Genomic DNA, 24,469 nt, shown 5'->3' with positions numbered 1-24,469 from the left:
AGCAAGCAGACGGGAATGTCGTGCGATGGTTTTCTTGACGCCGAAGTTCAACCACCCCCCTCACGCAGTTGCGCAACGCAAGGAAAAACCCCGACAGAACGCCGAACCACCTCCGGAGGGGTTCTCTCGAAAGCTTGACGACAAATCTCCGCGTTCCAACCCAACGGCGCATGAGGGATTGGTTCGTGCATTGCTGTAGACGGTTAGCTAGAAGCGCCCATGCCATTGTTTCTCCGCAGCTTCAAAGACCTCGAGTCCATGGATCTGCTACGGTCCGTCTGATACCAGGCCCGGTCGTGTGTAACCGAGACAGACGATCGCCTGTCCAGCGCGGATAACGATTGGAGAGCGTCGTAGAAGTGATTAGGTGATGAGAACACAATAGTACACACAACCCAAGCCGCTTTCGCTTCGAATGATGGAACGGCGCGCGTATGATGGCGGTCTTGGAAGGTGGTTTATTACCCCTCACCCAGGACCGTGATGCTTGATAGGATGCGCGCTGTTGCTGATTGTCGCGACTGCACGCTGTGCATTGCATGGGTTCTTGAGTAACGGGAATTGGCTGGTCGCCAACGACGAGATGGATGGTAGCTCCTGGTCTACTGTGCAGTAGCTGCACAGTAAGAATGCTGTCTGCGGCCTTGGGGTTGAAGATTTGCCGGGGTCGGGTTGGACGCGGCGTTTCATCGTGCCATGGGCGGTGCTGCCAACTGAAGCGGGCGAGGGAAGCTCTCGTTCGGGTGGAGGGCAGACGAACCACGCGGCCAATGATGGGACGTCTGGAGCTTTCCCCATTCGCTGTAGAGTACAGTACTACGGATGCATTTCCTGACATTGACATTGAGACTACTTTGGAGATGCCGAGCCAGAGGTAGCTTTCAGAGCTTCCCCGAGTCTACCTCTGCGCACCTTTGTCGCCCAGCCTCGCTGCCGTCTCGAACCTTGCCGATACCTGTCCGATATCTGACTGGCCCCAAGGAGATACTCTGGAAAGGAGGGGCATGGTATCTCGGAGAGGTGGAGGAAGTGGGAGAGCGTGAGGCAAATGGCCCGCGGGAAAGAGGCACGAAAAGAGGAGATGGAGGCAGCCATCACGTTCGATGTATCGATCCCATCGAACCAGCCCAGACCCAGCACAGCCAGACAACGGCAGACTCGCGGCAGCCGGATTCTCTTGCCTCTTTCTGACGTCCATGGACTCCATTCGCTGTGGTTTTAGTTCCCCGCCCTGACCCTAGCTGCGAGTCTGGAAGTCCCGGTCAGCCGGCGATGTATACATGTATCGTATCGATGCATCGACGCTCTTACAAGACATAAATACAACCTCCCCTGGCCGTGTTTTCCGTCGACCTGCCTTTCCACTCCATCACACACAACAAACATCTTCATCTACCTCTTCTACAGATCTCCGAACTTCCGGATTTCCCATCTCGATTTATTCCTATATAACAACCTCCCTCCCTCCGAGCTTCAGTCTCTCGATCATCAACAACAACTCAAACCCTTCAATCAATCACAATGGTATTGCTCTCTCGTCACATCCGCTCCGTTGCCCCTCTGGCCTCTCGGGGACTTTCCACGTCCTCAAAGGCATCTTTCCTCGCTGCTCGACCCGCATTCAGCCGGGCCTCCCCAGCATCCTCGACTCTCCCTCGCAAATTGCCTGGCCAACTCAATTCGATCCGCACACTAACAACTACTCGCCAAAATCAGGTCAAGGTCCTTGCAGTCCTCTACGACGGCGGTCAGCACGCCAAAGACGTGAGTTCTTTCTTTCTACTGTCTACTGCCTTCTGTCTCTTCAATGCCGCCTCCTCCGGGCACCCACCCGCCAGGAACGTCACCATGATAGCTTCGCGGCGGAGCTTTGCCCCGCCGTTTGGCTGAGCTTAGTGCGGGGATGACGGGAAGGTGCGGGGCTCGGAGGTCGATCGCAGATACATCGGCATCCTCTCGACCCCTCCCCGTCATCCACCCTCCATCCTCACCCCTCCCCCAACTTCTTGGCGATGTGCAGCTCCGAAACTCCTAATGCGGGGTGCATGGCATCAATCCCTGAAGACATGTCTGCAAGACAACGATCGCTGACTTCCTACACAGGTCCCCGGCCTTTTGGGAACCACCGAGAACGAGCTCGGCATCCGCAAATGGCTCGAGGATCAGGGCCACACTTTGGTCACCACCTCGGACAAGGAGGGCGAGAACTCAAAGTTTGACCAGGAGCTCGTCGACGCCGAGATCATCATCACCACCCCGTAAGTCCCTTGACCTACGCGTCACGGACGAAGCACTAACAACGGCAGCTTCCACCCTGGCTACCTCACCGCCGAACGCCTGGCAAAGGCCAAGAACCTCAAGCTCGCCGTCACCGCCGGCATCGGCTCCGACCACGTCGACCTCAACGCCGCCAACAAGACCAACGGCGGCGTCACCGTCGCCGAGGTCACCGGCTCCAACGTCGTCTCCGTCGCCGAGCACGTCGTCATGACCATCCTCGTCCTCATCCGCAACTTCGTCCCCGCCCACGAGCAGATCGAGCGCGGCGACTGGGACGTCGCCGCCGTCGCCAAGCAGGAGTACGACCTCGAGGGCAAGACCGTCGGCACCGTCGCCATCGGCCGCATCGGCGAGCGCGTCCTCCGCCGCCTCAAGGCCTTCGACTGCAAGGAGCTCCTCTACTACGACTACCAGCCCCTGTCGGCCGAGAAGGAGGCCGAGATCGGCTGCCGCCGCGTCGAGAACCTCGAGGAGATGCTCGCTCAGTGCGACGTCGTCACCATCAACGCGCCCCTGCACGAGAAGACCCGCGGCCTCTTCAACAAGGATCTCATCTCCAAGATGAAGAAGGGCTCCTACCTCATCAACACCGCCCGCGGCGCCATCGTCGTCAAGGAGGACGTCGCCGACGCCCTCAAGTCCGGCCACCTCGCCGGCTACGGCGGCGACGTCTGGTTCCCCCAGCCCGCGCCCGGCGACCACCCGCTGCGCACCGCCAAGAACCCCTTTGGCGGCGGCAACGCCATGGTGCCCCACATGTCCGGCACCTCGCTCGACGCCCAGAAGCGCTACGCCGACGGCACAAAGGCCATCATCGACAGCTACCTGAGCGGTCGCGAGGACTACAAGCCCGAGGACCTCATCGTGCACAAGGGCGACTACGCCACCAAGGCGTACGGCCAGCGCGAGAAGAAGTGAGCGAGTTTCTCTGGATATGTCGATTGGAGTGGAAATCATACCCCAATGAAAGGTTGTGTGTGAGGGAAATCTAGCGTTTGTTTTTAGTAGTTTTTGAGCATTAGCATGAGCATTTGACTTCCGATGAAGTCTAGGTTACCGTACATAGGAATATAACCTGATGCGATGCAATTCTGTCTCCCTAAGTCTGGGTTGAGTGATTCGACTTCGATTGATCTGCCTGCTTTGGATGCTCTCGGCTGTTTGTGCGAGAGACCTTTCGGCCCACCTGGCCATTGATGGGATCCAGATCCAACCTTTGTCCCTTGGATTGCAACACAGAATTCGTTCGAGTCGATCATCATCAGTCGGGAAATGGGAAAAACACTTGATCGGTCGGCATACGCGGAGTGGTTCGTAGCCACCCGTCCAGAAAGCATGTTGACTCTGCCAAAAAAGGTGTACGGCACCAATCCCGCCTTTACCTTTTCCCGTTTTTTTTGCTGCCATGCTTTTACACAGGGCAAGATTGATCTTCACCTCAATGATGCGCCAGCTAGGCAGCCCATCTTTCCTAACGACGTGACTCTGGCGCAGGCGTGTTGCTCAAGACGCACTCTGCCACCTCGTCACGATCATAAGCCGTCGTAGTCACTCGCAAACTTGATTCTCGTCGGGGTGCTTGTACAGTTTGTTTCTATTCAGAAGGGCGCGAAGCATGATTTGCTCCTCCGCGCTGCATGTCTGCTCGATTGTAACGCTAACCAATCCTCCACGCTCTAGAAATACTCCTTCTTTTTCGATGCCTGGCCAGAAGCCTTGGCCGCCGTGACTCTAGCAGCGCAATCCGACGCCAAAACGTCTCTTTGTTTTTCAGAATCCAAAAAACTCCTCGGAATGGGAATCCTGACCATTCCCAGCGCGCCGCCACTCACCGTACGGCGGCGATATGCAAAAATCGATAAACATGACCTCTCAGACAGGTATCCAGAAGCAGGGGTGCAAACTCCCAAGCCACGACTCCTCTCTCTCTTTTTCTCTTCTTCTCTACCTCGCAAACCCTCCACCCTCCGGGTTCGGGCGCATCATGACCTCTTCCAAAACTGCCACCACGCCCTCTCCTCCCCCTCTTCATACCCACGATGCCTCGCCTCCCGCTTAACAACCTGCTGATCCCGCCCGCGGATCCGCCAAAAGTACACCGGCACGCCCGCCACCACAAACAGCACCACCGTCACCGTCTGCAGCGGTTGCGCGAACACGGCGCGGCTCAGCAAAAACAGCGAGACGCAGCAGAAGATAATGGGCGTCGTGATCCACGTCCGGTACGGCCTGTCTAGCTGCGGCTCGCGCACGCGCAGAATAATGAGGCCCAGCACCGTGATAAAGTAGAAAGTGTACCCCGCGACGCCGTAAAACGTCAGCAGGGTGCCGAATTCGCCCACGATGATGTACGCCGCCGTCAGCAGGCCGTTGAGCACGAGGGCCCAGACGGGGGTGTAGAAGAGGCCCATGTCGTCGTCGCCGAGGGCACTAATCAGGAGGTTTGCGAGGCGGCCGCGGGAGGTGCGGGAGGTGGTGACGGAGTGGCCGCCGCTGCTGTTGCCGTTGCGAGAGAGGCCAATGCTGCCAAAGACGGAGGGGATGTAGCCCTCTTTGCCGGCGACGTACACCAGCCGCGACGAGGTAAAGGTCGACGAGTTGAGGGCGCCGAAACAGGATGCCGAGACGACGAGGGCGAGAACGAGGGAGCCGACGGGGCCAAAGACTTTTGCGCCGAACTGGACGGCGATCGTGTTGGAGGCGTTAACGGCCGCGAGGGGGAGGACGAGAAAGTAGGCAATGTTGGCGAGGACGTAGGAGAGGATGACGAGGGGCATGGCGGTATGGATGACGCGGGGGAGGTCGCGGCTCGGATTGCGGAACTCGCCGACGACGTAGTTTGTCTAGATGGTCAGCGACGTTCAGAATCTCGAGACGGAAAAACTTACATTGTCCCAGCCGTCGTAGGCCCAGAGTCCCGCGTACAGAGCGACGGCCCAGGCGGAGAGGTCGGTGGAGGTGCCCTCGAACCACTCGTGTGACTTCCACTCCATGTTGGCCTTGCCCGTGACGGTCTTGCCGGTGATGGCGACGACGATGCCAGTCACGGTAACGCCCAGCAACGCAATAAACTTGAGAAACATGAGCCAATCGTTGACCTTTGTGCCGAGCTTGGTGGAGACGCAGTTGAGGAGCGTGACGGAGACGAGGGCGACCATGGCGACGGCCTTGTTGACCCAGGGGCTGAGGCTCTCGGCCTCGGCGCCAATGGCGGCGCGCACGAGGTACTCGCCCATGATGATGGCGATGATGGCGGCGCTGCCCGGCTTCAGCACCAGCACGGCCACCCAGGTGAAGAGGAAGCCGGCCATCTCGCCCATGATCTTGGCGAGGTAGACCTGCGCGCCGCCATTCAAGGGTATCGCGCCGCCGAGCTCCGCGTAGCTCGCCGCGCCCGTCCAGGCCAGCACGCCGGCAATGACCCAGACGACGAGCGCGGCGCCGGGCGAGCCGACTTTTGAGCTCACCTGGCTCGGGCTCGAAAAGATGCCGCTCCCTATGATGAGGCCCACAATCAGACTCAGGCCGTTGAGGTACGTGAGCGTCTTGTGCTTCTCCAAGCTGCCGCCGCCGAGTCCGCCGTTTTGTATCGCGGTCGAGGTGGGCGCGCCGATGGGTGCGTAGCCGCCTGCGCCACCGGCGCCGGCTGTGGAGCTCAGGGGGAAGAGGTTCGCGGCGAAGTCGAAGCCCGAGGAGACGGAGTAGGAGCGGTCATGGCGGTTCGGTCTCCCTGAGGAGGCGGCGGCGGCCGGGTTCGCGGCGTCTAGGGGGTCTTCGGCGTCAAAGGAGAGCTTGCGGGAGGACGATATGGAGGGCCGTGACGAGGGGAGGTCTGAGACGACAGAGTCGGCGCGGGAGGAGGAGGCGAGGGAGGCGAGCTCGAGGGAGTCGCGATGGGATTGGACATTAGCGTAGGGTGGCATGGTGATGTTTGAATCGGGTGTCGAAAGAGCACTCTCAACCTGGGTGTGCGTTCGGAGGTTTGGCACTGGGGCTATCGCATGTTGCAGCGGCCGTTAGAAGTGCCAATGGAGTGTATGCGATCGGGCGCCCTCGATTGTGGGTATTAGAGTAGCGGTGTCTTTTTCGAATTTCGTGACGTCGTTGGCATATACGTTTCGTTTAGGGAGTCGTGACAAAGTTGCGCCGGGCCCGTCTCTTGCGGTCTCTCTCCAGGGCGCTCTATACCCACTTCCCTACACGCGGAAACCGAAACAGACTAATGATCCAGGGGAAGAAGCGGAGAGGAAAGTAAACATGCAGCTGGTATCCCTATGCTTGACTGTGGTTGATGTCCGAATAAGATTGGCAAACGGAACAAATGGGGGCTTAGGTTGAGGAGATATGGTGCCCGGGGTCGTATGTATCGGTGGAAAGTGTGGTCACTGGCGGCGGGAGTTGTGCGGATTAAGGTTGAGGCGGATGAACAAAGGAGGGAAGAAAGAAAGATTGAGTTGCGCCGAGAACAAGGTGGCATCCCGATGCAACAATAGCCCCTGGGTGTCTGGGTTGTGGACGGCAGAATCAAGGGTTCCAGTGACGAACCATCGAGTCAAGTCAAGCATCAGCCAAGTCACTTTCCCACTCTACTATCTACCTTACCTTACAGACTGGGAAGTATCTTTTGATTCAAAGGGGGCAGTTTTGCTGCAATTTGGCTGGGCTTCCAGATTGTTGACTTCCACAGCCAGCAGCGCAGCACCACAGCACTACAGCAGTTGTTTCGCACCCGCACGGGCCCACGAGCAAAAAGTACGCGGATCAACCCTTGATTGGCCCCCCATCGAGATCCGCGGCACGGGCAGAGCGAATCACATCTTGGCGCCTGCGACCGGTTTAAGAGTGTGGGGCGCAAAGACTTTGGGACAGGGCCCCCCTTAGCAAGCAGCCGAAATCCTTTGAGCCGCTCCAGGACGAACAAAAAGCCACCGAAGCCACTGACCGCAGTGCCAGGGGGAAGGAAACTTAAGGGATAGTGGGGCAAAGAGGCCTTGAAGAGCTGAAAGCCTCCAACCAACCGACAGGCCACAAGGAAAAGGGAAGCTCGGATCCGCGTCGCCGTCCCACCTGCAATACGCGGGATTCCAACATCACCATATCCGACGGCAACATCCACGATGCCGCTCGACGACTACGCCTCCGCAGTAGGCGGCGGCCTCAAGCTCAAGGGCGCCAAAGTGACCAAACCGAAAAAGAAGAAGAGACGCGACAAGACCGACCTCGAAAAGAACCTCGAGACGGGCGACGAAGGCAGCAGCACTGCGCTGGTGAAGCACCGGGAAGAATCTGCCGGCGACTCGAAATCAAAGTCAAAAAAGAAGAGCGAGGACCCCGAGGAGGACCGGAACGACGACGATGACGACGAGGGCAGCGGCCGGGTCGTGCAAAAGACGGAGGCGGAGAGGCGGTACGAGGAGAGGAAGCGCAAGAGGGTATGTTCTCCTGTTTACTCCCCCGGGGCAGGCTGCTCCGTTGCCATCTTTCGATCACTCTTCTGACATCTTGTGCAGCTCCTCGAACTCGCAGAATCGTCAAGCTCCCGCCCCGAGCTCCTCAAGACGCACAAGGAACGCGTCGAGGAGCTAAATACGTACTTGTCCAAGCTGAGCGAGCACCACGACATGCCCAAGATTGGACCCGGTTAAGACCTGCTCCGTGTAGAGGTCTAGTCGAGGATGCTCTGGAGCAAGGCGAGGAAGGTTTTGTCGGTTGGGTCTTTTGCTTCTTGGATGGATTGGACGGGCAGGGGAAATGGAGTTTGGATTTCGGCGTTATTGTATACCCTTTCCAAAGTCTGGGCAATCGAAAACATATTCATCATTTAGCGTTGCTGGTGCTGGTGCCGGTGCTGCCATGCTACCTAGCTGTCATACTGTCATACTGTCATGCTGCCACGGAGCTTCTCTCCCTTGACGCAGAGAGATGACACTGCGGAAACAAGCAAGACACCAGCGAAACGCAAATGAACCATCTGACATCTGGCATCTTGGATCAAATGATCAAACACACCCCGCCAAGACTACGTTGGAATGCGGGCAGTCCCGCAATCAAACAAGGTAGCGAAAACAACTCTCGAACGTGTCAAGGAATGCGGGGACCATGTCTCAACCCAAATGTGTGTCAAATGATTTGTTTTCATTCTTTTTTGCACAAAATTCTGCTTGTTTGTTTCTCGAGTCCCTTTGGGTCCGCCGAGGAACTGTACTAACATTTCAGGTTTACCCCATCGTGATGATGGCCTGTTTTCTTCCGCTTCCGCTTTCTTCCCCCTAGCTCCTCCTCTGTCACACCGAGGCCACGATGTTTCTGAGTGTGCCTCCCATTCTATTAACCCCTCCTGTCCAAAAATCAAATGTCGGCGCCATGGGCCGCGCGTAGTCTATGTATCGTTGTGTCGATTGTTGTGCTGTGCCCACCAGTTTTGTATGCAAGGAGTGAATAGACCGTTAGATGTCGTAAGTAAGTTGTGATGCTGATGTGTATGTGTGTGCCGCCCGACCAACCAAAACCCGCTGCCCAAAAAAGGAATGGATTAAATATTTAAACAGAAATTTCGTCAACGTGGACGATGAACGCTGTACACGTTCGAGTGGTGCTGGTGCTGTCCCAGTGCTGTGTCTACAGCAACAGCATGGCGCCGGCTACAAACGCGGCGAGACCAATGGGCAGGACGGAGACGCTGCCGATGGGGACGGCGACGTTTTGCAGACCGCCGCTGCCACTGCTGCCGCTGGAACCGGCCGAGGTGGCGGCGGGTTCGGGATCGACGGCGACAAAGGACGTGGCGGTCACGAGGACAACATCGCCGTTGGAGGCGGTCGACGTAAAGGTAGACTTGACCTCGCTGTACGAGGTGGTCCGGGGCGTGCTGCGCGTGGTGGTGGTGCCTTGGCGGGTGGTGCCTGGTGTTTTGTTAGTATTAAGATACGACAAGATGTATGACATGACGAGTCACGAGGCCAAAAGATCATCTACCAAACCCTCAACTCCAGGCTAACATGAATCGAGCGCTACAAAACCAACATACCAGATACAGACACAGTCGACGAAGCGGAGGACACCGTGGGGGACGAGGTCACGACCGTAGTAGTCTCGGAAGAAGGGGAAGCAGACGTACCCGGCGCGGACGCACTCGAAGACCCCGGGGAGGCCGTGGTGGGAGCGGACGAGGGGGCAGAAGAAGGGGGAGGGGGAGAAGAAGAGGAAGGAGACCCACTGGTCGTCGGAGGAGACCCAGTAGAGGCGGTGGACGGCCCAACAGGAGTAGAAGAGGGAGATGCTTGCTGCGACTCCGATTGAGACGTACCAGAAGAAGGGGCTGCTGCTGAGGTCTGCTGCGTCGTGGGGGTGCTCGAGGCGGCGGGTTGCTGCGATGACTGCTGGGGCGTGGTCTGCGCTGCCGAAGTCTGTTGCGGCGTGCTGGAGGACTGCTGGACCTCTGCGGAGGAGGACGCCGGGGGAGCAGCGGAGGTGGTGGCCGGAGTAGACGGCGTCGGGGTCGGAGTCGGGGTCGGGGTGTTACTGGCCGGCGGCGCGGACGAGGCAGACGGCGTGGAAGCTTCGGAGGCGGAGGGCGTAGGAGTGGCAGCGGGAGCAGCGCTCGAGGTGCCATTGTCCTGACGCTTCTCTAGCTGACCGAGAGCAGAAGCCAGCTCGGCATCGTCCACCTGGAAGGCAGCAATGGCTTCCTTGTCCGAGGCATAGACGCCATCCTGGTAGCGGTCGGGGAAGTAGGCGTGGAGGAGCCTGTGAATGAGATCCACTTTGGCGGCGTCCTTGACCTCGCCCTCTGCCACCAGGACCTGTTCCTGATGATCTCTCGTGCAAGGTCGTGCCCGGTGACCAATGGCCGAGGCGAGACTGAGGGTCATCAAGCCGCACACCAAGACGGTGAGCAGAAGACGGCGAGCAGCAGTCATTTTGTTTGGCGTCCTGGATGATGATGATGTCGTCGTCGTGGTCCCCTTCTCGTTGACAACAGGCAGCAATCCCTCTTCTAGGTGGTGGTCGTACTTTGTGTCGAAAGTCATGGTGGCGAGATGTGTGAGGTGCTCCCGGGTTGTTTATAGACAGGACCAAGAGGCCAGGAAGGTTACAAACACCCAAGACGGCAGGACGGAAACGACAGTTGGATGGACGCGGAAGTAGGTGTGCAGGGGACCAAGTGTGAAGTTACACACAGCGAGTGAGGGTCTGTCTAGCGTCCCGGCTGCAGCAAAAGGCGGCGAAAGATGTAAGAGAGGGGGGAAAAGGATCCAATGGCCCAACAAGTTCAAAGAGAAGGCTTGCAGGTATTGTATAGGTCGCAAGCGGCCTCCGTTTCTGATGTGAGGAAGAGGGGCGAGAGGCGATCTAAAAGGTTGGATGAGCGGTGGTACCTGGCCGGCCGAAACCCTCTTGTGTGGTGGGTGGTTGGGGGTGAGGCCAAGGATGGAGTTTTCTGCGTAGTGAGACCCGTCGAGCTAACAGCTTTTGGGATGTGAGGGTCGGCTTGAGGCACGCCGCGCGCTTCTTTTGCGGTCCCCGGGGTTCGGTATCAAAAGCAAAGAAAAAACCTTGCTGCTGAATGTTTATCGTTTGAGAATGGACGAACGCAGAGGCATACTGTGTATCCGTCCAATGGGTGGAAGCTGCCAGGTATGTGTGTAGATTGTTGCAGTCCCGCCAATTTCACGAGCCTGAGACTTGGCTTGGAATGTGAACAACTCTGGACAGTCGGGGTGACGAGAGTCTACCGTGTTGTAGGTGGCGATGGACAACAGCAAAGGCGAGCGAGCGTCGTAGCAGAACAGCGAAGGATGATCAGACGAGAACTGGCAGAGCGAGCGAGCAAAGGGGATTGGCGTTTAAACCTGTTGAAGATCGTCCCAGGCAGAATGCACATTGGCGTCGCCCAGTCGGCTGGGGGCAACACATCTTTGTGCATATAAAGATTCCCTGTTTCGCCGCCCCGACGACGTACCCCTGTCCTGTCGGCCCAACTCGAGCTATCCGTCCCATTGCTTCCATGGATCCGTTCTAGCTGCGTAGCTCTCTGTCAGTATGGATAGACTGACGAACCGAGCCCCGGTCGACAGGCTCGGTGTAACCCTCTCCGCCGTGAACCAAACCGAGCTTCCCATTTCATCAGTCCATCCCCATCTTGCATCGCTATCGCTCGTCACTGGTGTCCATCGCGTCTGCGGCGTGCCGGGACAGCCTCTGGAGACTGGAGTCTGCAGCAGCTCGCACAGGGATCGTCAGGCGCAGGCTCCATCCTCGGCTCCAGTCGATATTGAATAATATTTTGCTGATTTTGTCCCCAATTTTGGCCGGGAATGTCAAAAGCCCATTAATTCCTCCGGGCGTGGCCTCTGCGCTAGGCAATGTCTTTCCGTTCCCTGATACCTACTGGCCCAAAAGCCACTTGGCTCATGTTTTTTTTTTCCTCAGGAGTCAGCCCGGTGCTGCCGTCGAGTGGATTGTGACATCACCAATAGCAGGAGACCAGCGGTGTCTCGTATCGTCTCCGAGCCCATCGTCAGTCTGATTCATTGTCCCACACTTTGCACATGCCGTGTACAGAAGTGCAGAGAGATGTACGTGGGCTACGCTACGCCGCGATACGAGTCGTCTGGTGTTTGCCAACTTCAGATGCCCCGCGATGGTGCCGCACTCGGTGACTTTCGCGCCATCCACACATGCAAGACTCTTGGTGATCAGTCAGACCATGGGGGTTTCTCGTCCAATTGCCTCCATCCTCGCATCGTTGGCTCCTGAGAGGGGAGGGGGGAGCTGACTGTCGGGGCCTGCACCCAGCCGCCCTAGCGAGTGCCCGGGGGGGACTTGGAAACTCGGTGCGGTGTGCTGCAGCATCTTTGCGACATCCGCCGCGCTGGCACTGCATGCAGGTCGATTACGAACCCACTGCCGGTCCGGTCAGCTTTGCAGGCATGGTGTCCCAAGGGAGCTGATAAGACCATTTTTGCTTTTGGCTTGCCTCTCCCGTCAATAGAGCCTCAATATCACTCCCTCTGCGTCTGTCTGTGGTCCGTTTGTCGTCCATCTGTCGATAGAACCTCTTTGCATAAGAGAGCCATCTCCCCTGAGCTTCGTCGCACCTGAATCTGGTGTGGAACACGTCAAACGGCGAGGTGCAACTGTACAACGTGTGGGCTCACGCATCCGTCTGATTTGGTGGTCTTTTGTCCTTAGCTGGTACGGGAGGTGGCTGTGATGGTCGCCGTTTGGAGCGTTGCGCACCTGAAGCCGCCCGTATGGTTTCCTAGCCCGTCTGACCCGTTTGACGTTCTGTTTGCGTGCGTTTGAAACGAGCCGTCACCTATCACTGACCAGACCGACAGATGGGTCTCGTCCCTGCTCGCGGTGAATAGTCACTGTCCAGTGTCCACAATCGAGTGACTGGACAAAACACCTGCGACTCGTATTTTGACTTTTTTTCTGCCCAGCGTCCGGTTTGGGGCAGCGGCCCAGTGCAGCTGTCTCTCCAGCATGTCCCCAGTCCCTGCCAGCCAATCCTCGACCCGCTGCAGGGACCAGGTGATACGAGATGCGGCCCTCATCCTCGAGACTCTCGAATGACGGGTGCTGGGGCGGTCGGGCAGCCGAGTGCCGGGGCCTCGACCCTTTGTTCGCACTCGTCGATGCCGATGCAGGCTTCGTGGCCCGCTAGAGCATCCGGATGCTAGCGGGAGGCGAGGAGGCTGAGGCAGATGTGCCAACTCGCTATTCGTACGTTTGACCGGCACTGACGGGACAAAATAAAGATGGTGGCGTCCGGATTGGGAAACGGTCAGCGGTGCCCCACGATCTGGTGGTTTGTGGCTTGCCTGTTGATTCTCCGATTGATTGTTATTTTTGGCAGTTTTTAGCAGCAGACGGCAGTGCTGCAGCAGTACACTAGCCTTGCGACGCCCAACAAGTGTGAGCATCAGATGCAATGTCGACGATCTGGCGATGCCGCAGACCGACGTTGAGCTGCGAACAGCACTTGGGATGCTCCCGAGCAAAACTGGAGACTGGAAACCCGATTATGTCAGAAGCCCACCATATCGCGACGTCGCAACCTGGCTTCCTCTCGCAGGTGGACTACATGTGCATCATCGTGAGGTCGCGAGCAGCAGATTGATAAAGCCTGGCGTCACCGCAACAACAAGTGGCAGATCCCGCCAAGAGACGACGGGCAGGCCTGACGGGTCCAATTGACTTTTTCATCTCGTGAAGGGCTGAAGGTTGATTCCGCTCTGGCTTGGCCTGTGCCGCGTCGCGCGTGTGTCTTGTTTGTGGTTGAGATTACTTAAGAATGACACTGCGACGTCCACATTGCTCTTTTCTCGAGGTCAGGCCAGGCCATGCCTGCAGGAATCTGGCAATGTCCGCCGCATAGAGGCTCTCGAATGGAGGCTACCATGGTTGAGTGTCGGGAAATGAGGTCACCGGCGTCTGGGATCACGTCTGGAACGTCCCCGAGGTGGGCGCGTTTGATGATGGCGAGCTTGATCGCGATGTCTCTCGTCAGCCTCTCACTTGTAGAAGAGAGATGGTCGACGGCTTCTGATTCTTGACTTCGGTCCCGAACGGGAGACATTCTCAGGTAGGTACGGCAGTACATGGCTGCAAGTACCTTAGGTAAGCTGGCGTTCGGTACCCGGAAGACACGCCCGAGTGCCCCGCCAAGAGAAGCAATCGCAAGAGAACCTCTGCGGCACCAGGCTCAGCCACAGGAGGTGACAGGCTGTGTTGTTTGGCCCTGTGGCTCGTGCGCCTTGTGAAATCTGGTGGGATCTGTCTTCTGTCTGTCACTGCCATCCACTGCGTGCTAACTGTCGCTGCCCGCTGTCCACTCGCGTTGGCGCATTCCTCCCTGGCGCCGCGCGGCTGATGGACCGCTTTCCCAACAGAGACTGCTAGCAGACAGCCCACTAACCCCCAGATGACAACACAGCTGCCAATTCGCATCTTTCATGTGATGGAGCTCCCCACAACCGCCGCCTCGCCGTCAACTTCTTCCCCAGCCTCTGACACCCGTGGCCTGACGTGAAAGAAACACCATCATCGTAGCGACGCCCCAATCACCCTGCGACAGCCCACGGCACCCGTCTCGCCCAATTCCATGGTACCCAGCATCGCCAACACAGTGATTTCCGATCCCCAGTAAACGAATGCTGGCACTCGTCACCAATGCGATAGCTCCGCCATGCCCGCGCATCTCGAACCGAACGCTCTCTTCGGCCACGATACAGAAGCAAACGATGAAATCCGATCTCTCAGCCGCTCCCCGCATCCCTATCATCACCTCAATACCGAGCTCCCTCATCCCGCCCACCGCCTAGTCTATAAGCCGCCCAATGCCGCACCGACGCCGCCGAGGACATCATCAACAGACTCTAGCCGAACCCCGTCTCCCTTTCCATCCTTCGCCAAGGACTCTTCGCAGGGTAGCGACAGCGGCACCGAAGCCGACGATGAGCACTTTCTCAAGGGGCTGCCGGCGCCCAAGGTCCGCCTGCACAAGGGACTAAGGGGGCGGAACGAGGTGCTCTCGGGCTCGTCGACGCCCCTCTTCTCTCCAGACCTGGAAGAAGATGCTTTGCGCAAGCAGAAGGAAAAGGAGGATCGGAAAGAGGCCCGCAGGTTCCTCAACGAGCGCAACTACCGCCGCACAAAGGAGCTCATCCGGCGCGTGTCAGAGTTTATCATTGTTGGCTCGCTCTTCGCAGTGGTTCGCTCAAATCCGTTGGTGAAGCCACTATTCACCGCGTGGAGCAGAGGTATGTCACGTCCACTCTGACTTTGGAACTGCAGCTCACATGTACAGAACTGCGCTTCCCAGCCACGCTCATCACCTCTCTCATGGTCCTCTACCCGATCCGACTCTTCGCATGGTTAACACGCCATAGGCCTTCCTCCAAAAAGCCAGCCATTGCCGTGCCCACCGTCTTTGATCCTGCGCCCATTCTGTATCCGCCGTCTGTGACGCTCCTCGTGGCGTTACTAATATCCCCCGACAACCAGCCGGTCATCCTTGCAAACATTATTCTGAGCATTTCTTCGATACCCAAATACTTAATCCCGACGGCTCGCGCTCACGAAGCCATTAACCCCCTTCAATGGGTTCTATCCTGCATTCCCATGTGGCTTTCGCAGCAACACCCGGAAGCGACACTATCTAGACCGAGCATCAGCCCAGAGACGGCTGTTCTCCTGTACCCGCTGCACCAGACGCTGCTCGAAGTGCTGCACTACCTTACTACGACGAGCCTGCTCACGGCTGAGCTGCAGCTGCTCTCCATCGCCTTGATCAATGTGCTCCTCCTCGCCCACTCGCCGCAGGCCACCATTCTCCAAGCGCTGCTCTGGGGAGGCGGTGTGGGCGTGCTCGTCGTCTGCGGACCGGTGATTCGATGGGGCATCGCCTTGGCTAGGGTTCCAAGGCTGCGCTTCAGGCGCGTTGGGACCCCGTCAAAGAAGTCATCCGTCTTTGGGTTTCTCTCCGAGGGACTCTCGATGCGGCGCTTCAAGCACGAGCTGCTGGGCTCATCACTGGAGGAGTCGGCATCCGAACTGGGCGATTCCGAAGAGGAAATCATCAACGGACCCTTTGCGAAACCCATGAGAGTCCGGACGTTTGGCATGGCCGATATGCCCTCCCGAGGAGAGCGCAAGATGAGCGCCTCTCCCGATGGCAAAGCCCCAGCGTCACCAAACGGGTTCGCCGCCGAGCGACGCAACACGTTTCCGTATGCTTTGCAACGGCCGCGGCGGTCCCTGACACACACATCAGCAGGCCGAAGGAAACGCACCGCGTCGACCACCGTCCGCTCCTTCTTCAAGCTGACGGAGGCACAAGCCACCATGAGGAAGTGGTCGTACGCGGCGTACGTCTACACTTGCATTGTGCTTATCATCTTGGTGCCTGTGCGAGAGTACATTGACCGCCATGCGCTGCTGGGTAACGAGCCCGTCGGCTGGGCACTGGGATATCTCTTTGGCGAGCTGCCGTGGTTCCGGTTCAAGGTGGTCGAAGCGAACCTCGAGAGATGGATCTGTTTACCTGCACGCCTGAGCGAGGACGTTGCAAAGGCGTCCTGCCACCAGGGCTGGGTGCAGCACATCCGCCTCGCCGACTTTGGCGAAGCCAACACCCGGCTCCTGATGGCAGCGTACTGGCTTGCCATTGTCATTATCGGCTTGACCGTGGTCATCCGCCTGGACCCCAAGTACGAGGTGGACACGAGGCGAAAGGTGTTCCACTTTATGATGGTCGGCATGTTCCTCCCTGCGACCTTTATCGACCCCGTCTTTGCGGCTTTGGCACTGTCGCTTGTCCTCGCCATCTTCCTTATCCTCGATCTCCTCCGGGCGAGTCAGCTCCCGCCGCTGTCCCGGCCCATCGCCTCGTTCCTCACGCCGTACGTCGATGGCAGAGACCACAAGGGGCCTGTCGTTATTTCGCACCTGTTCCTGCTCATCGGTTGCGCCATCCTCTCTGGCTGTCCTCGCCACCCTTCCGCGCTCTGGCAGCGGCTACCTGACCCTCCTCCGGGCGAGTCAGCTCCGCCGCTGTCCCGGCCCATCGCCTCGTTCCTCACGCCGTACGTCGATGGCAGAGACCACAAGGGGCCTGTCGTTATTTCGCACCTGTTCCTGCTCATCGGTTGCGCCATCCCTCTCTGGCTGTCCCTCGCCACCCTTCCGCGCTCTGGCAGCGGCTACCTGACCGGGTGGGAGGTGCCGACGCGCGAAGTCAGCATGGTGGCGGGCGTCATTTGCGTCGGCCTCGGCGATGCTGCCGCATCTCTTATCGGCAGGCGGTACGGGCACAGGAAATGGGTCTGGGGCGGCGGCAAGAGTCTCGAGGGCAGCGTCGCGTTCGCGGTGGCCGTGTTCCTCGGGCTGATGGCGGCAACGACCTGGCTCCGGGTTGGCGGGTGGCCCGTCGCGGCGGAGCAGCATGTGGCGTGGCCTACGTCGGCGCGGAACGCCGGCTTCTGCGCCAGCATGGCGAGCTTGACGGAGGCGGTCTTGACCGGCGGAAACGATAACGTTATTGTGCCGGTGGTCCTCTGGACGTGTGTTAAAAGTATCGGGGTGTAGGGGTGTGACATGGGACTGGCGTTTTTAGGGGGTCAGGGTTTCACAAGATGGTTTTCTTTTACAAAATACTCCTAGACCATGGGGATCATGATTATGAATGCAATGCCTCGGTTCGCCTGTCTATGTGCTATGCGATTTGCGTGAATCGTTTCGGAGAAGCTACAGATGCCAGATAACGCCACTATGCTTTCGCCTCCCGAACGCTTTGAATGTACAATAATTTATGGGTGACTCAGGACATCAAGTCCTCAAGGATGGCCTCGAGCTCCTCCCGCCTAAAGGGGATACTCAAGAGCTCCGTCCCGAGGGCGTCTTTCCTGCTCTCGATGATTTGATGGTCGTGGAACCTGTTCTCGTCAGCTTCACTTCGCTCAAGGGCACAGTCAGCAAGAAGTGTGGGTAAGGGAACCTACTCCTTCAGCAGCGTCCGGAACGCCATCTCGGAACTGCAAATGAAGTCCTCCACGGCCTTGTTATACACCATCCGGTACTCGACACCCGGATTCTCCGCCCCGTACTGGTGTCCGCCGCCGTCGTCCATGGCGGACAGGACCTCGATGACGAGCAGCTCGAACAGCTTCTTCGCGTTCTCGGGCAACGAGCGCAGCACGAAGACGACGCCCTCTTTGCCGTTGACGCGGCGGGCTTTGCGGCCGAGGAGCTCGTGGACCTCGTCTACGGGGTCGAGTTCGACGTCCTGGAGGGGTTGGAGGGTGGTGGCGTCGTGGAAGAGAAAGTTGAAGGACGTGCGCTGGGCGGCGTCCCAGAGGAGGGGGAAGGAGGGCGTGTCTGCTGTGGCGACGAGGCGGATTTGGGCAAGGGAGGCGAGCTGGGAGAGGAGTTGTTGGGTTGTTTGTTTGCGGAGGGGGTGGGCGTCTATGGAGTGGAGGAGGATTGTTATCGGTCGGCTGTGTGGTGATGTGGACCGAGACGCGAGGGCGGCGGAGAGGGCCTGGACCATGGCCGTCGTCTGGGCGGGTAGTTTCAGCGCCGGATCGAGCGCCGCGGCGACGGTGGAAAAGACCTCCCGGGCTGTCAACGAGCGCACGTGGCCGTTGACCACGACGATGGGCGCATCGGGGTCCGCGGCGTAGAGGTGCGCCGCGAGTTTGGCGACGAGGCTGCGCTTGGAGCCCTGGCCGTAGAGGCAGAGGCTGAAGCCCTGCGCGAGCTCGAAGCGCCACTGCGGGAAGGAGGATTCGTGGAGGGACTCGAGGTAGGCGAGGTCGTCCTCGTGGGGGTCTTTGTTTTGGGAGGCGTCCTCGCGGCGGAGGTCAAAGTACTCCTCGTGCGTGAGGAGGTCGAGGGAGGCGAGGGTGTTGTGGGACGTCTTTGCGCGGCCGGGCTTGTTCTGCTCAAAGTAGATTTCGTGGGGGGGCAGGTCGCGGGGCGGGGTGGGCGATTTGGGCGGCGGGAGTTTGCGTGGGCGGCCGCGGCGGCGGGGGGTCGCTGCTGATGGTGTTTCTGGTTCGGGGGGTTGTGCTGTTGATGCTGGTGCTGATGCTGTGGATGGTTTCGTCGCGGATGCCGTCGTCTTTGCCCTTGGCGTCCTCTGTTCCTCGGTCTCTTCCTCGTCTTCCTCCTCCTCGCTCGACTCGTAGATCTCGCGCGCGAGACCCTCGTCCTCGTCGCTGTCCTCGTCGGCGACGATGCTCTGGATCAGAGCCCTGGCGCTCTTCCTCCGCGCGGAACGGTCCGCGGCCTGGCGCCGACGCGGTGTGATGGCGGCCTTGACGGGCGTCACCAGCGTGTTCACCTGGCGCAGCTTCGAGGGCGTGACGGCGCCGCTGGCTTGGGGCGTTGTTGGCTTCGGCGGGCGGCCTCGTTTCTTTCTCGGAGTGTGTTCTTCGGGTTCGGATTCGGGATCTGCTGCTGCTGCTGCTGAAACTTCTCCATCATCGCCATCGGCGGCATCGCTGTCAGAGGGCACTTCGTAAGGGTCCGCGGCCTGGCGCCTCCGCTTCGAGGGGGTCCCGTTGATGGGCTCGTCGCCGGCTCCGTCGTGCAGCTGCTGGCGGGAGCGCTTCTGGCTCAATCTGCTGCTCGGGGAATCGCCCACATCCGGCTCTTGTGGTCTCTTCCTGGACATTTTGTTGCGTCTGTGGTGTATCTCGATGTTCGCTGACCATTCAGTTCGATGGGCGTGGGTGTGGGTGGTGGTCAATATTTTGCGGCTTTCGACGGCACGGCAACCGGAGACGACGCGCTGGGGACGCGAAAATGTGCAGTCGGACAGGGAGGCGGCCGAGTGGGTCCCCCGTGTCTAATTGAGTTGTCCGGTGTCACTGCGGTGGGGCTCGGGTGCTTATCTTATCAGACGGACAGGGGTAGCTGTTGCGCATTCTGCAGGTGGCCCAAGCTCCTCGCATGGTCCAAATCTCTCCAGCCCTTCCTCCGTCCAACCAAGAACTTCACCTCCTTCCATCCTCACCCCAAGGGCCCAGCATCAAGATGAACCTCAACCTCTCCGGCACGGTGAACGTGTTCAAGCTCTTGTTCAAGCCCACGCTGTGTCTGCCGCAGCACACGGTCGCGACGTTCAACGACCTGCCCATCCCGTTTGAAAAAGCCTTTGAGGGCCAGAATCGGAAATGCGACATCAGGGCCGTGGTGCTCGACAAGGACGACTGCTTCGCGGTTCCCCACACGAATGAGGTCCACAAGCCCTACAAGGTATGTCACTGCCACTCTTCTTTTCGCAAGACAGCCCGCTGAACCATCATTAAGGAGCGTTTCGAGCAGCTCAAGGCCGCGTATCCCGGCCGCCGGCTGGTCATCGTCTCCAACACGGCCGGAGCGACGTCCTATGACAGCTCCCTCAAGCTGGCCAAGGAGTTGGAAGAAGCCACCGGCATCACCGTCTTACCTCACAAGACCAAGAAGCCCGGCTGTGGCTCCGAGATCATGGAGTACTTCCGCAAGCACCCCGAAACGGGCGTCTCCCATCCGTCCCAGGTTGCCGTCGTCGGCGATCGCTTGACCACCGACATGATGCTGGCCAACATGATGGGCGGCTGGGGATTTTGGATTAGGGAAGGAGTTGTTGCCCCCGAGAAGAAGAGCATTGTCAGTATTCGTCCCCTTTAGTCAGGCAAAGGTTTCTAACTTGGTGGCAGCTCTCGAGACTTGAATGGCGGCTGGCAGCAGCGTTGACTGCCAGGGGGTACAAAGCAGCCGACCCCCAGAGTCCTTTTGAGTAGGCTGTCTTTCAGATGGGCTTTCGACCTAGTCTCGAAGGGCCCAGTGCATCGTTGTGCTGCTCGTCTCGGTCGAAGTTCTCCAAGGTCAAAGAGACTCAGCTCAACTCTCCACAAGCCCTTTGCAGACGATGTTGGTGTGCGAAAAGGCCTGTGAGCAGCGGAGCAGTCTTGTCATTGCGCTCTGCTGAGGGTGGTCGAATATCGACATGCCGAAGACGATCCAGCAGATGGCTCAACAGCAGATGGAGTTTCGGTTAACTCAGGGGCAATGTCGTTTGTTGGGCTGTCTTTGGCATCACCCAGAAATGGTTTGAGTCTCAGGCCTCTGCTTGCTCAGGGTGACTTGAAGCACACCCACTTGTTCCAGCTGCACATTTCAAAGGTCAGCCTTTGGCCACATGGATCCTCGTCAACATCCATCCACACCCAAGGCATCGATCCCGGACAGCCACATGGATGCTTGCTGCCGTCTCCTGAAGATCTGTCCATGGTTGCGTCGTCCCTCTGTCATCCATGACCGAGTAACCTTGCTCGAATACGGCCATGATACTGACTTCGCCTCCGTCGCTCCTTCCCAACAGGCCATCACTCGTCCAATCTTTCATCGCATCCACCTTTCGTCGCATCACCAACCCATTGCACAACCTATTCACCACATCGACTCTTGACCGCATCACCCCCCATCGCAAAATTCTTCCACCACATGACCTTTTGATCGCACCGCCCTTCCGTCGCATAATCACCACATCATGTTTCTACCGCATCACCAATTCACCGCAACCTCTTGGGATTCCATCGCATCACGACCAGAAGATTTGCTTTGGGCGGAAGAGGTGGCCTTCCATCGCATCACCCTTCCGTCCCATCACCCTCCGTCCGATCAACTTTCTGTCTCGTCACCCTTCGACCGCATCACCTATTCACCGCCATGGGGTCACTCGGCCCATCACGGCCCATCACGGCCGCCTCAACTGCCAACAATATAAATATCAACCTACCACCCGCCTACAGGAGTCCGGCCACTCCTTCTACCTCAAGGCATATTTATTTCGACGCGAGCGCGTACTCAACTCGCTTTCACTTCTTGCCGCACAAAATTCTTCCGAAAAAAAATTTCGAATTCCTGAACCCACAGCAATATTCTTCTTCCCGACCGCCAATATCTGTGACTTGGCGGCCGTTCCTTCCCAAACATCACACACCAGACGAAGAGAAGCCTTGAACCTCACAAAAACTGCCCCGAGAGCTTTCTGCCGCAACTACGGCACCCCTACCGCGACAGTCCTGCACCGCGCCAACATGCCCGGCAAAGCGTGGAGCAAAGAGGAAGAGCGCGTCTTCTGGCGCTCCATCGTCCCTATTTCGGCGAAAGGGATTGGCGGTGGCTCGGCCAGATCTTGGGAAGATTTGGCCGTCATCATGCAGCGGGAGATGGGCCCCAATGCCAAGCGTCAATACACTCACCTCAGTCTTGGTACGTTCAGCGCATTCCCTCGACATGCCATGCTAACAACCAGACAGTGGAGCATTATTTCCAGAATCACGACAAGGAGCATTTCTCGCCCTTTGCGGCTCCGTACGTACGCGAGATGAAGGCTGCCATGGCCGCGCTGAAGAAAAGTCAGTTGCAGGGTGAGGCGTCTGTTCCTTCTCAGGATGCCCAGGCTCAGGACAGCTTCGACAAGCATTCCGGCGAGACCACTGATGAAGAGAACGAAACCAGCTTCTCTGAGGGAACCGACCACAACGACGGAGACTACGTTGATGATGGATGTGACGACGACGGCGAGGGAGACGATGATGATGTTGTCGATGTTGACAACGATCTTCGCGCCTTTGCTCGGGACCAGCAGATTGAGACTGCCGCTCGCGCTGTTAAGCGTGCTGCGGGTCGACGACCTACTTTCTCGGCCCCCGCGACTGACATGAGCCCCGGCTTGGTGCCCCAGCGCAACATGTCGAAGGAGCGCTCGACGCTGCCCCCTCGCCCCCCCAAGACTGTCGCGCGGAACCGCGACTTCCGTGCTCACCCGTACGACAGTCCCAGACTTTCTCAGCGTGGCCGGCAGCCGCCCCAGGAACGCGCTCGAATGGCGACCTCTCTCGAGACCCATGGCTACTATGACCAGGGCCCCAGAACCCAGGCGTACTACGGAGAGCAGCCCATCCGCCAGCCTTTCTACGATCAGGGTCCCAGAATGCAGGATCACTACGGACAGGAGTCTGGTAGCCACGGCTACTACGATCAGGGCCCCAGAGCTCAAGCTTACGATCAGAACTCTGGCAACCAGGGCCAGTACAACCAGGCGCGCGACTACTACGGCCAGACCACCAACCCCCAGGGATTCGACAATGACCCCAACTCCGAGACCTACTGGGATCAGAGCGCCAGGAACCGTGACTACTACGAGCGGGAGTACGCCGCCCAAAGTCAGCAGTACATCAACCAGTGTCATGGTCGAAGTGACGACAACCAGGGCCACCAGGGCCAGACTTCTAGCAGCCGTGGTTACGATCAGAGCCGCAGCGTCGAGGGCCCTTCTCAGAACCACGAGAACCGTGGATACGACCAGAACCAGGGCACTCAGGGCTACCACGACCAGAACCGCAGCATCGAGGTCTACCAAAACCATGAGAACCGTGGATACGGCCAGAACCAAGCCACTCAGGGCTATCGCGACCAGAACCGTAACTTCCACAACCACGAGAACCGCGGCTACGAGCAGAACCACTCCACCCCGGGCTACTACAACCAGAACCGTAGCGTTCAAAGCTCCGACCAGTACCGTGGCTACGATCAGAACCACGCCAACCAGAGCTACGATCAGAGCCGCAACCAGCAGGCCCCCGGTGACCAGGTTTACCACGCGAACGCTGCGTACAACGCTGGTCAGCACCAGAGTGCTCCCTCTACGAGCTACGGCCACCAGCCTGCCATGGGATCTCACCAGTACGGCCAGGATCCTCAGTACCCCCAGTCGCAGCAGTCGAGCATGGGCTACTCTGGCTACCCTGTTGGAAATCGACCCACCTCGGCGCGCGTTGAGCCTCATGTTATGCCTCGCTACTCAGATCATCAGGTCTCGATGTCCTCTGGCCGCAGCTCGGTTGCTATGACGCCCAACTACAACAGCCCCGCGCAGCACAGTGCCGCGCCGTCTCCGGCTACGTTGGCTATCCCTCGACCATTCCGGACTACATCCAGCGCCCCTCGACTGCCAGCTCTGGTCACCAGCAGCTCTCTCGCCGTCCTTCTGCTCATCAGCAGGTCAGCGAGGATCATCATCGCCAAGGAGCTCAAAGCAACAATCGCGAGGAGCCTCAGAATGAGCAGTTGCAGCAAAGCTCTTCCTCTGCTCCTGTTCGTCAGCCTGCCAACGAGCACCACAGTCAGGGAGGCTACCAGGAGAAGGAAACGTTTCAAGCTCCATCTTTCTCTTCGACCACTCGTCAGCATGCCACCGAGGACTACAGCCACCAGGGAGCCTACATGGACCGTCACGAGGAGCCCCAGAACGAGCAGATCCAGCGTCCCTCTGCTTCTTCTGCCTCTCTCCCTCAGAATCCTGCCGAGTACGCGCCCCAGAGCGGCTACATGCATGACCGTGGACAGATCGAGGACGAGCGATTCCCTCGTCCCTACGTCTCTCCCTACCCTCCTCGCCAGCACCTCTCCGAGCACAGCAACGATCAGGGCGGCGGCCCGAAGAGTGCCCGTGTGCCTCAGTACGAGCCAGAGATGTTCCAGGCCTTTGAGGCTGCCTCCTCTCAGCGCAAGGAGTGAGCTTCTTACGTTGTACATTGTGCTCTCCAGATCAGGACATTGCGACTTTCATCAAGGCAGCACTGGCATTCAGTTGCTGGATTTGCCCGCGACCACCACAGACGCAGTG

The 24,469-nt window shown here is 58.6% G+C and overlaps 8 protein-coding genes across 8 annotated transcripts; 5 read left to right on the top strand and 3 right to left on the bottom strand.

Annotated features, from left to right (window-relative positions):
- Positions 1 to 874: 874 nt before the first annotated feature.
- Positions 875 to 3,339, top strand: HER10_EVM0004847 (D-isomer specific 2-hydroxyacid dehydrogenase). The gene is made up of 3 exons (XM_035474478.1): positions 875 to 1,764; positions 2,104 to 2,258; positions 2,307 to 3,339. Exons 1-3 carry the CDS (start codon positions 1,522 to 1,524, stop codon positions 3,196 to 3,198), a joined length of 1,290 nt encoding a protein of 429 aa, XP_035332545.1. The 5' UTR covers positions 875 to 1,521; the 3' UTR covers positions 3,199 to 3,339.
- A 761-nt stretch (positions 3,340 to 4,100) lies between these two features.
- On the bottom strand, positions 4,101 to 6,751 carry HER10_EVM0011895 (amino acid permease). Its single transcript, XM_035481308.1, has 2 exons — positions 5,169 to 6,751; positions 4,101 to 5,123 (listed from the first exon to the last, which is right to left on the bottom strand). The coding sequence occupies exons 1-2, from the start codon at positions 6,201 to 6,203 to the stop codon at positions 4,263 to 4,265; spliced, it is 1,896 nt and encodes a 631-aa protein (XP_035333429.1). The 5' UTR covers positions 6,204 to 6,751; the 3' UTR covers positions 4,101 to 4,262.
- Positions 6,752 to 7,255: 504 nt separating this feature from the next.
- On the top strand, positions 7,256 to 8,295 carry HER10_EVM0008063 (uncharacterized protein). The gene is made up of 2 exons (XM_035477599.1): positions 7,256 to 7,712; positions 7,791 to 8,295. Exons 1-2 carry the CDS (start codon positions 7,398 to 7,400, stop codon positions 7,923 to 7,925), a joined length of 450 nt encoding a protein of 149 aa, XP_035332955.1. The 5' UTR covers positions 7,256 to 7,397; the 3' UTR covers positions 7,926 to 8,295.
- A 98-nt stretch (positions 8,296 to 8,393) lies between these two features.
- Positions 8,394 to 12,259, bottom strand: HER10_EVM0008582 (uncharacterized protein). Its single transcript, XM_035483071.1, has 2 exons — positions 9,308 to 12,259; positions 8,394 to 9,182 (listed from the first exon to the last, which is right to left on the bottom strand). The coding sequence occupies exons 1-2, from the start codon at positions 10,308 to 10,310 to the stop codon at positions 8,899 to 8,901; spliced, it is 1,287 nt and encodes a 428-aa protein (XP_035333014.1). The 5' UTR covers positions 10,311 to 12,259; the 3' UTR covers positions 8,394 to 8,898.
- A 2,217-nt stretch (positions 12,260 to 14,476) lies between these two features.
- HER10_EVM0011658 (cytidylyltransferase) lies at positions 14,477 to 17,376 on the top strand (the record flags this gene model as incomplete). Its single annotated transcript, XM_035481082.1, has 2 exons — positions 14,477 to 15,050; positions 15,098 to 17,376. 2 exons carry the CDS (start codon positions 14,477 to 14,479, stop codon positions 17,374 to 17,376), a joined length of 2,853 nt encoding a protein of 950 aa, XP_035333409.1.
- Positions 17,377 to 17,608: 232 nt separating this feature from the next.
- On the bottom strand, positions 17,609 to 19,465 carry HER10_EVM0003827 (origin recognition complex subunit 2; the record flags this gene model as incomplete). The annotated part of the gene is made up of 2 exons (XM_035473490.1): positions 17,609 to 17,723; positions 17,790 to 19,465. The coding sequence occupies 2 exons, from the start codon at positions 19,463 to 19,465 to the stop codon at positions 17,609 to 17,611; spliced, it is 1,791 nt and encodes a 596-aa protein (XP_035332429.1).
- A 362-nt stretch (positions 19,466 to 19,827) lies between these two features.
- On the top strand, positions 19,828 to 20,576 carry HER10_EVM0005512 (HAD superfamily phosphatase; the record flags this gene model as incomplete). The annotated part of the gene is made up of 3 exons (XM_035475126.1): positions 19,828 to 20,049; positions 20,104 to 20,442; positions 20,493 to 20,576. The coding sequence occupies 3 exons, from the start codon at positions 19,828 to 19,830 to the stop codon at positions 20,574 to 20,576; spliced, it is 645 nt and encodes a 214-aa protein (XP_035332638.1).
- Positions 20,577 to 21,875: 1,299 nt separating this feature from the next.
- On the top strand, positions 21,876 to 24,360 carry HER10_EVM0008666 (uncharacterized protein; the record flags this gene model as incomplete). Its single annotated transcript, XM_035478180.1, has 3 exons — positions 21,876 to 22,050; positions 22,098 to 23,683; positions 23,710 to 24,360. 3 exons carry the CDS (start codon positions 21,876 to 21,878, stop codon positions 24,358 to 24,360), a joined length of 2,412 nt encoding a protein of 803 aa, XP_035333023.1.
- Positions 24,361 to 24,469: the final 109 nt, after the last annotated feature.

Source organism: Colletotrichum scovillei, assembly GCF_011075155.1.
Source record: "Colletotrichum scovillei strain TJNH1 chromosome Unknown Contig00006, whole genome shotgun sequence".
NCBI lineage: Eukaryota > Fungi > Ascomycota > Sordariomycetes > Glomerellales > Glomerellaceae > Colletotrichum > Colletotrichum scovillei.
Note: the sequence above shows the minus strand (reverse complement) of the source record. Positions and strands in the feature narration are given on the sequence as shown.

Excerpts from the sequence above, each read along its gene's own strand:
- HER10_EVM0004847 (XM_035474478.1), top strand. The coding sequence starts at position 1,522 with ATGGTATTGCTCTCTCGTCACATCCGCTCCGTTGCCCCTCTGGCCTCT. Across the intron at positions 1,765-2,103 it reads GCGGTCAGCACGCCAAAGAC|GTCCCCGGCCTTTTGGGAAC; the intron begins GTGAGTTCTTTC and ends CTTCCTACACAG. Across the intron at positions 2,259-2,306 it reads GAGATCATCATCACCACCCC|CTTCCACCCTGGCTACCTCA; the intron begins GTAAGTCCCTTG and ends TAACAACGGCAG.
- HER10_EVM0011895 (XM_035481308.1), bottom strand. The coding sequence starts at position 6,203 with ATGCCACCCTACGCTAATGTCCAATCCCATCGCGACTCCCTCGAGCTC. Across the intron at positions 5,124-5,168 it reads CCTACGACGGCTGGGACAAT|ACAAACTACGTCGTCGGCGA; the intron begins GTAAGTTTTTCC and ends CTGACCATCTAG.
- HER10_EVM0008063 (XM_035477599.1), top strand. The coding sequence starts at position 7,398 with ATGCCGCTCGACGACTACGCCTCCGCAGTAGGCGGCGGCCTCAAGCTC. Across the intron at positions 7,713-7,790 it reads AGGAGAGGAAGCGCAAGAGG|CTCCTCGAACTCGCAGAATC; the intron begins GTATGTTCTCCT and ends CATCTTGTGCAG.
- HER10_EVM0008582 (XM_035483071.1), bottom strand. The coding sequence starts at position 10,310 with ATGACTTTCGACACAAAGTACGACCACCACCTAGAAGAGGGATTGCTG. Across the intron at positions 9,183-9,307 it reads GTCGACTGTGTCTGTATCTG|GCACCACCCGCCAAGGCACC; the intron begins GTATGTTGGTTT and ends ACAAAACACCAG.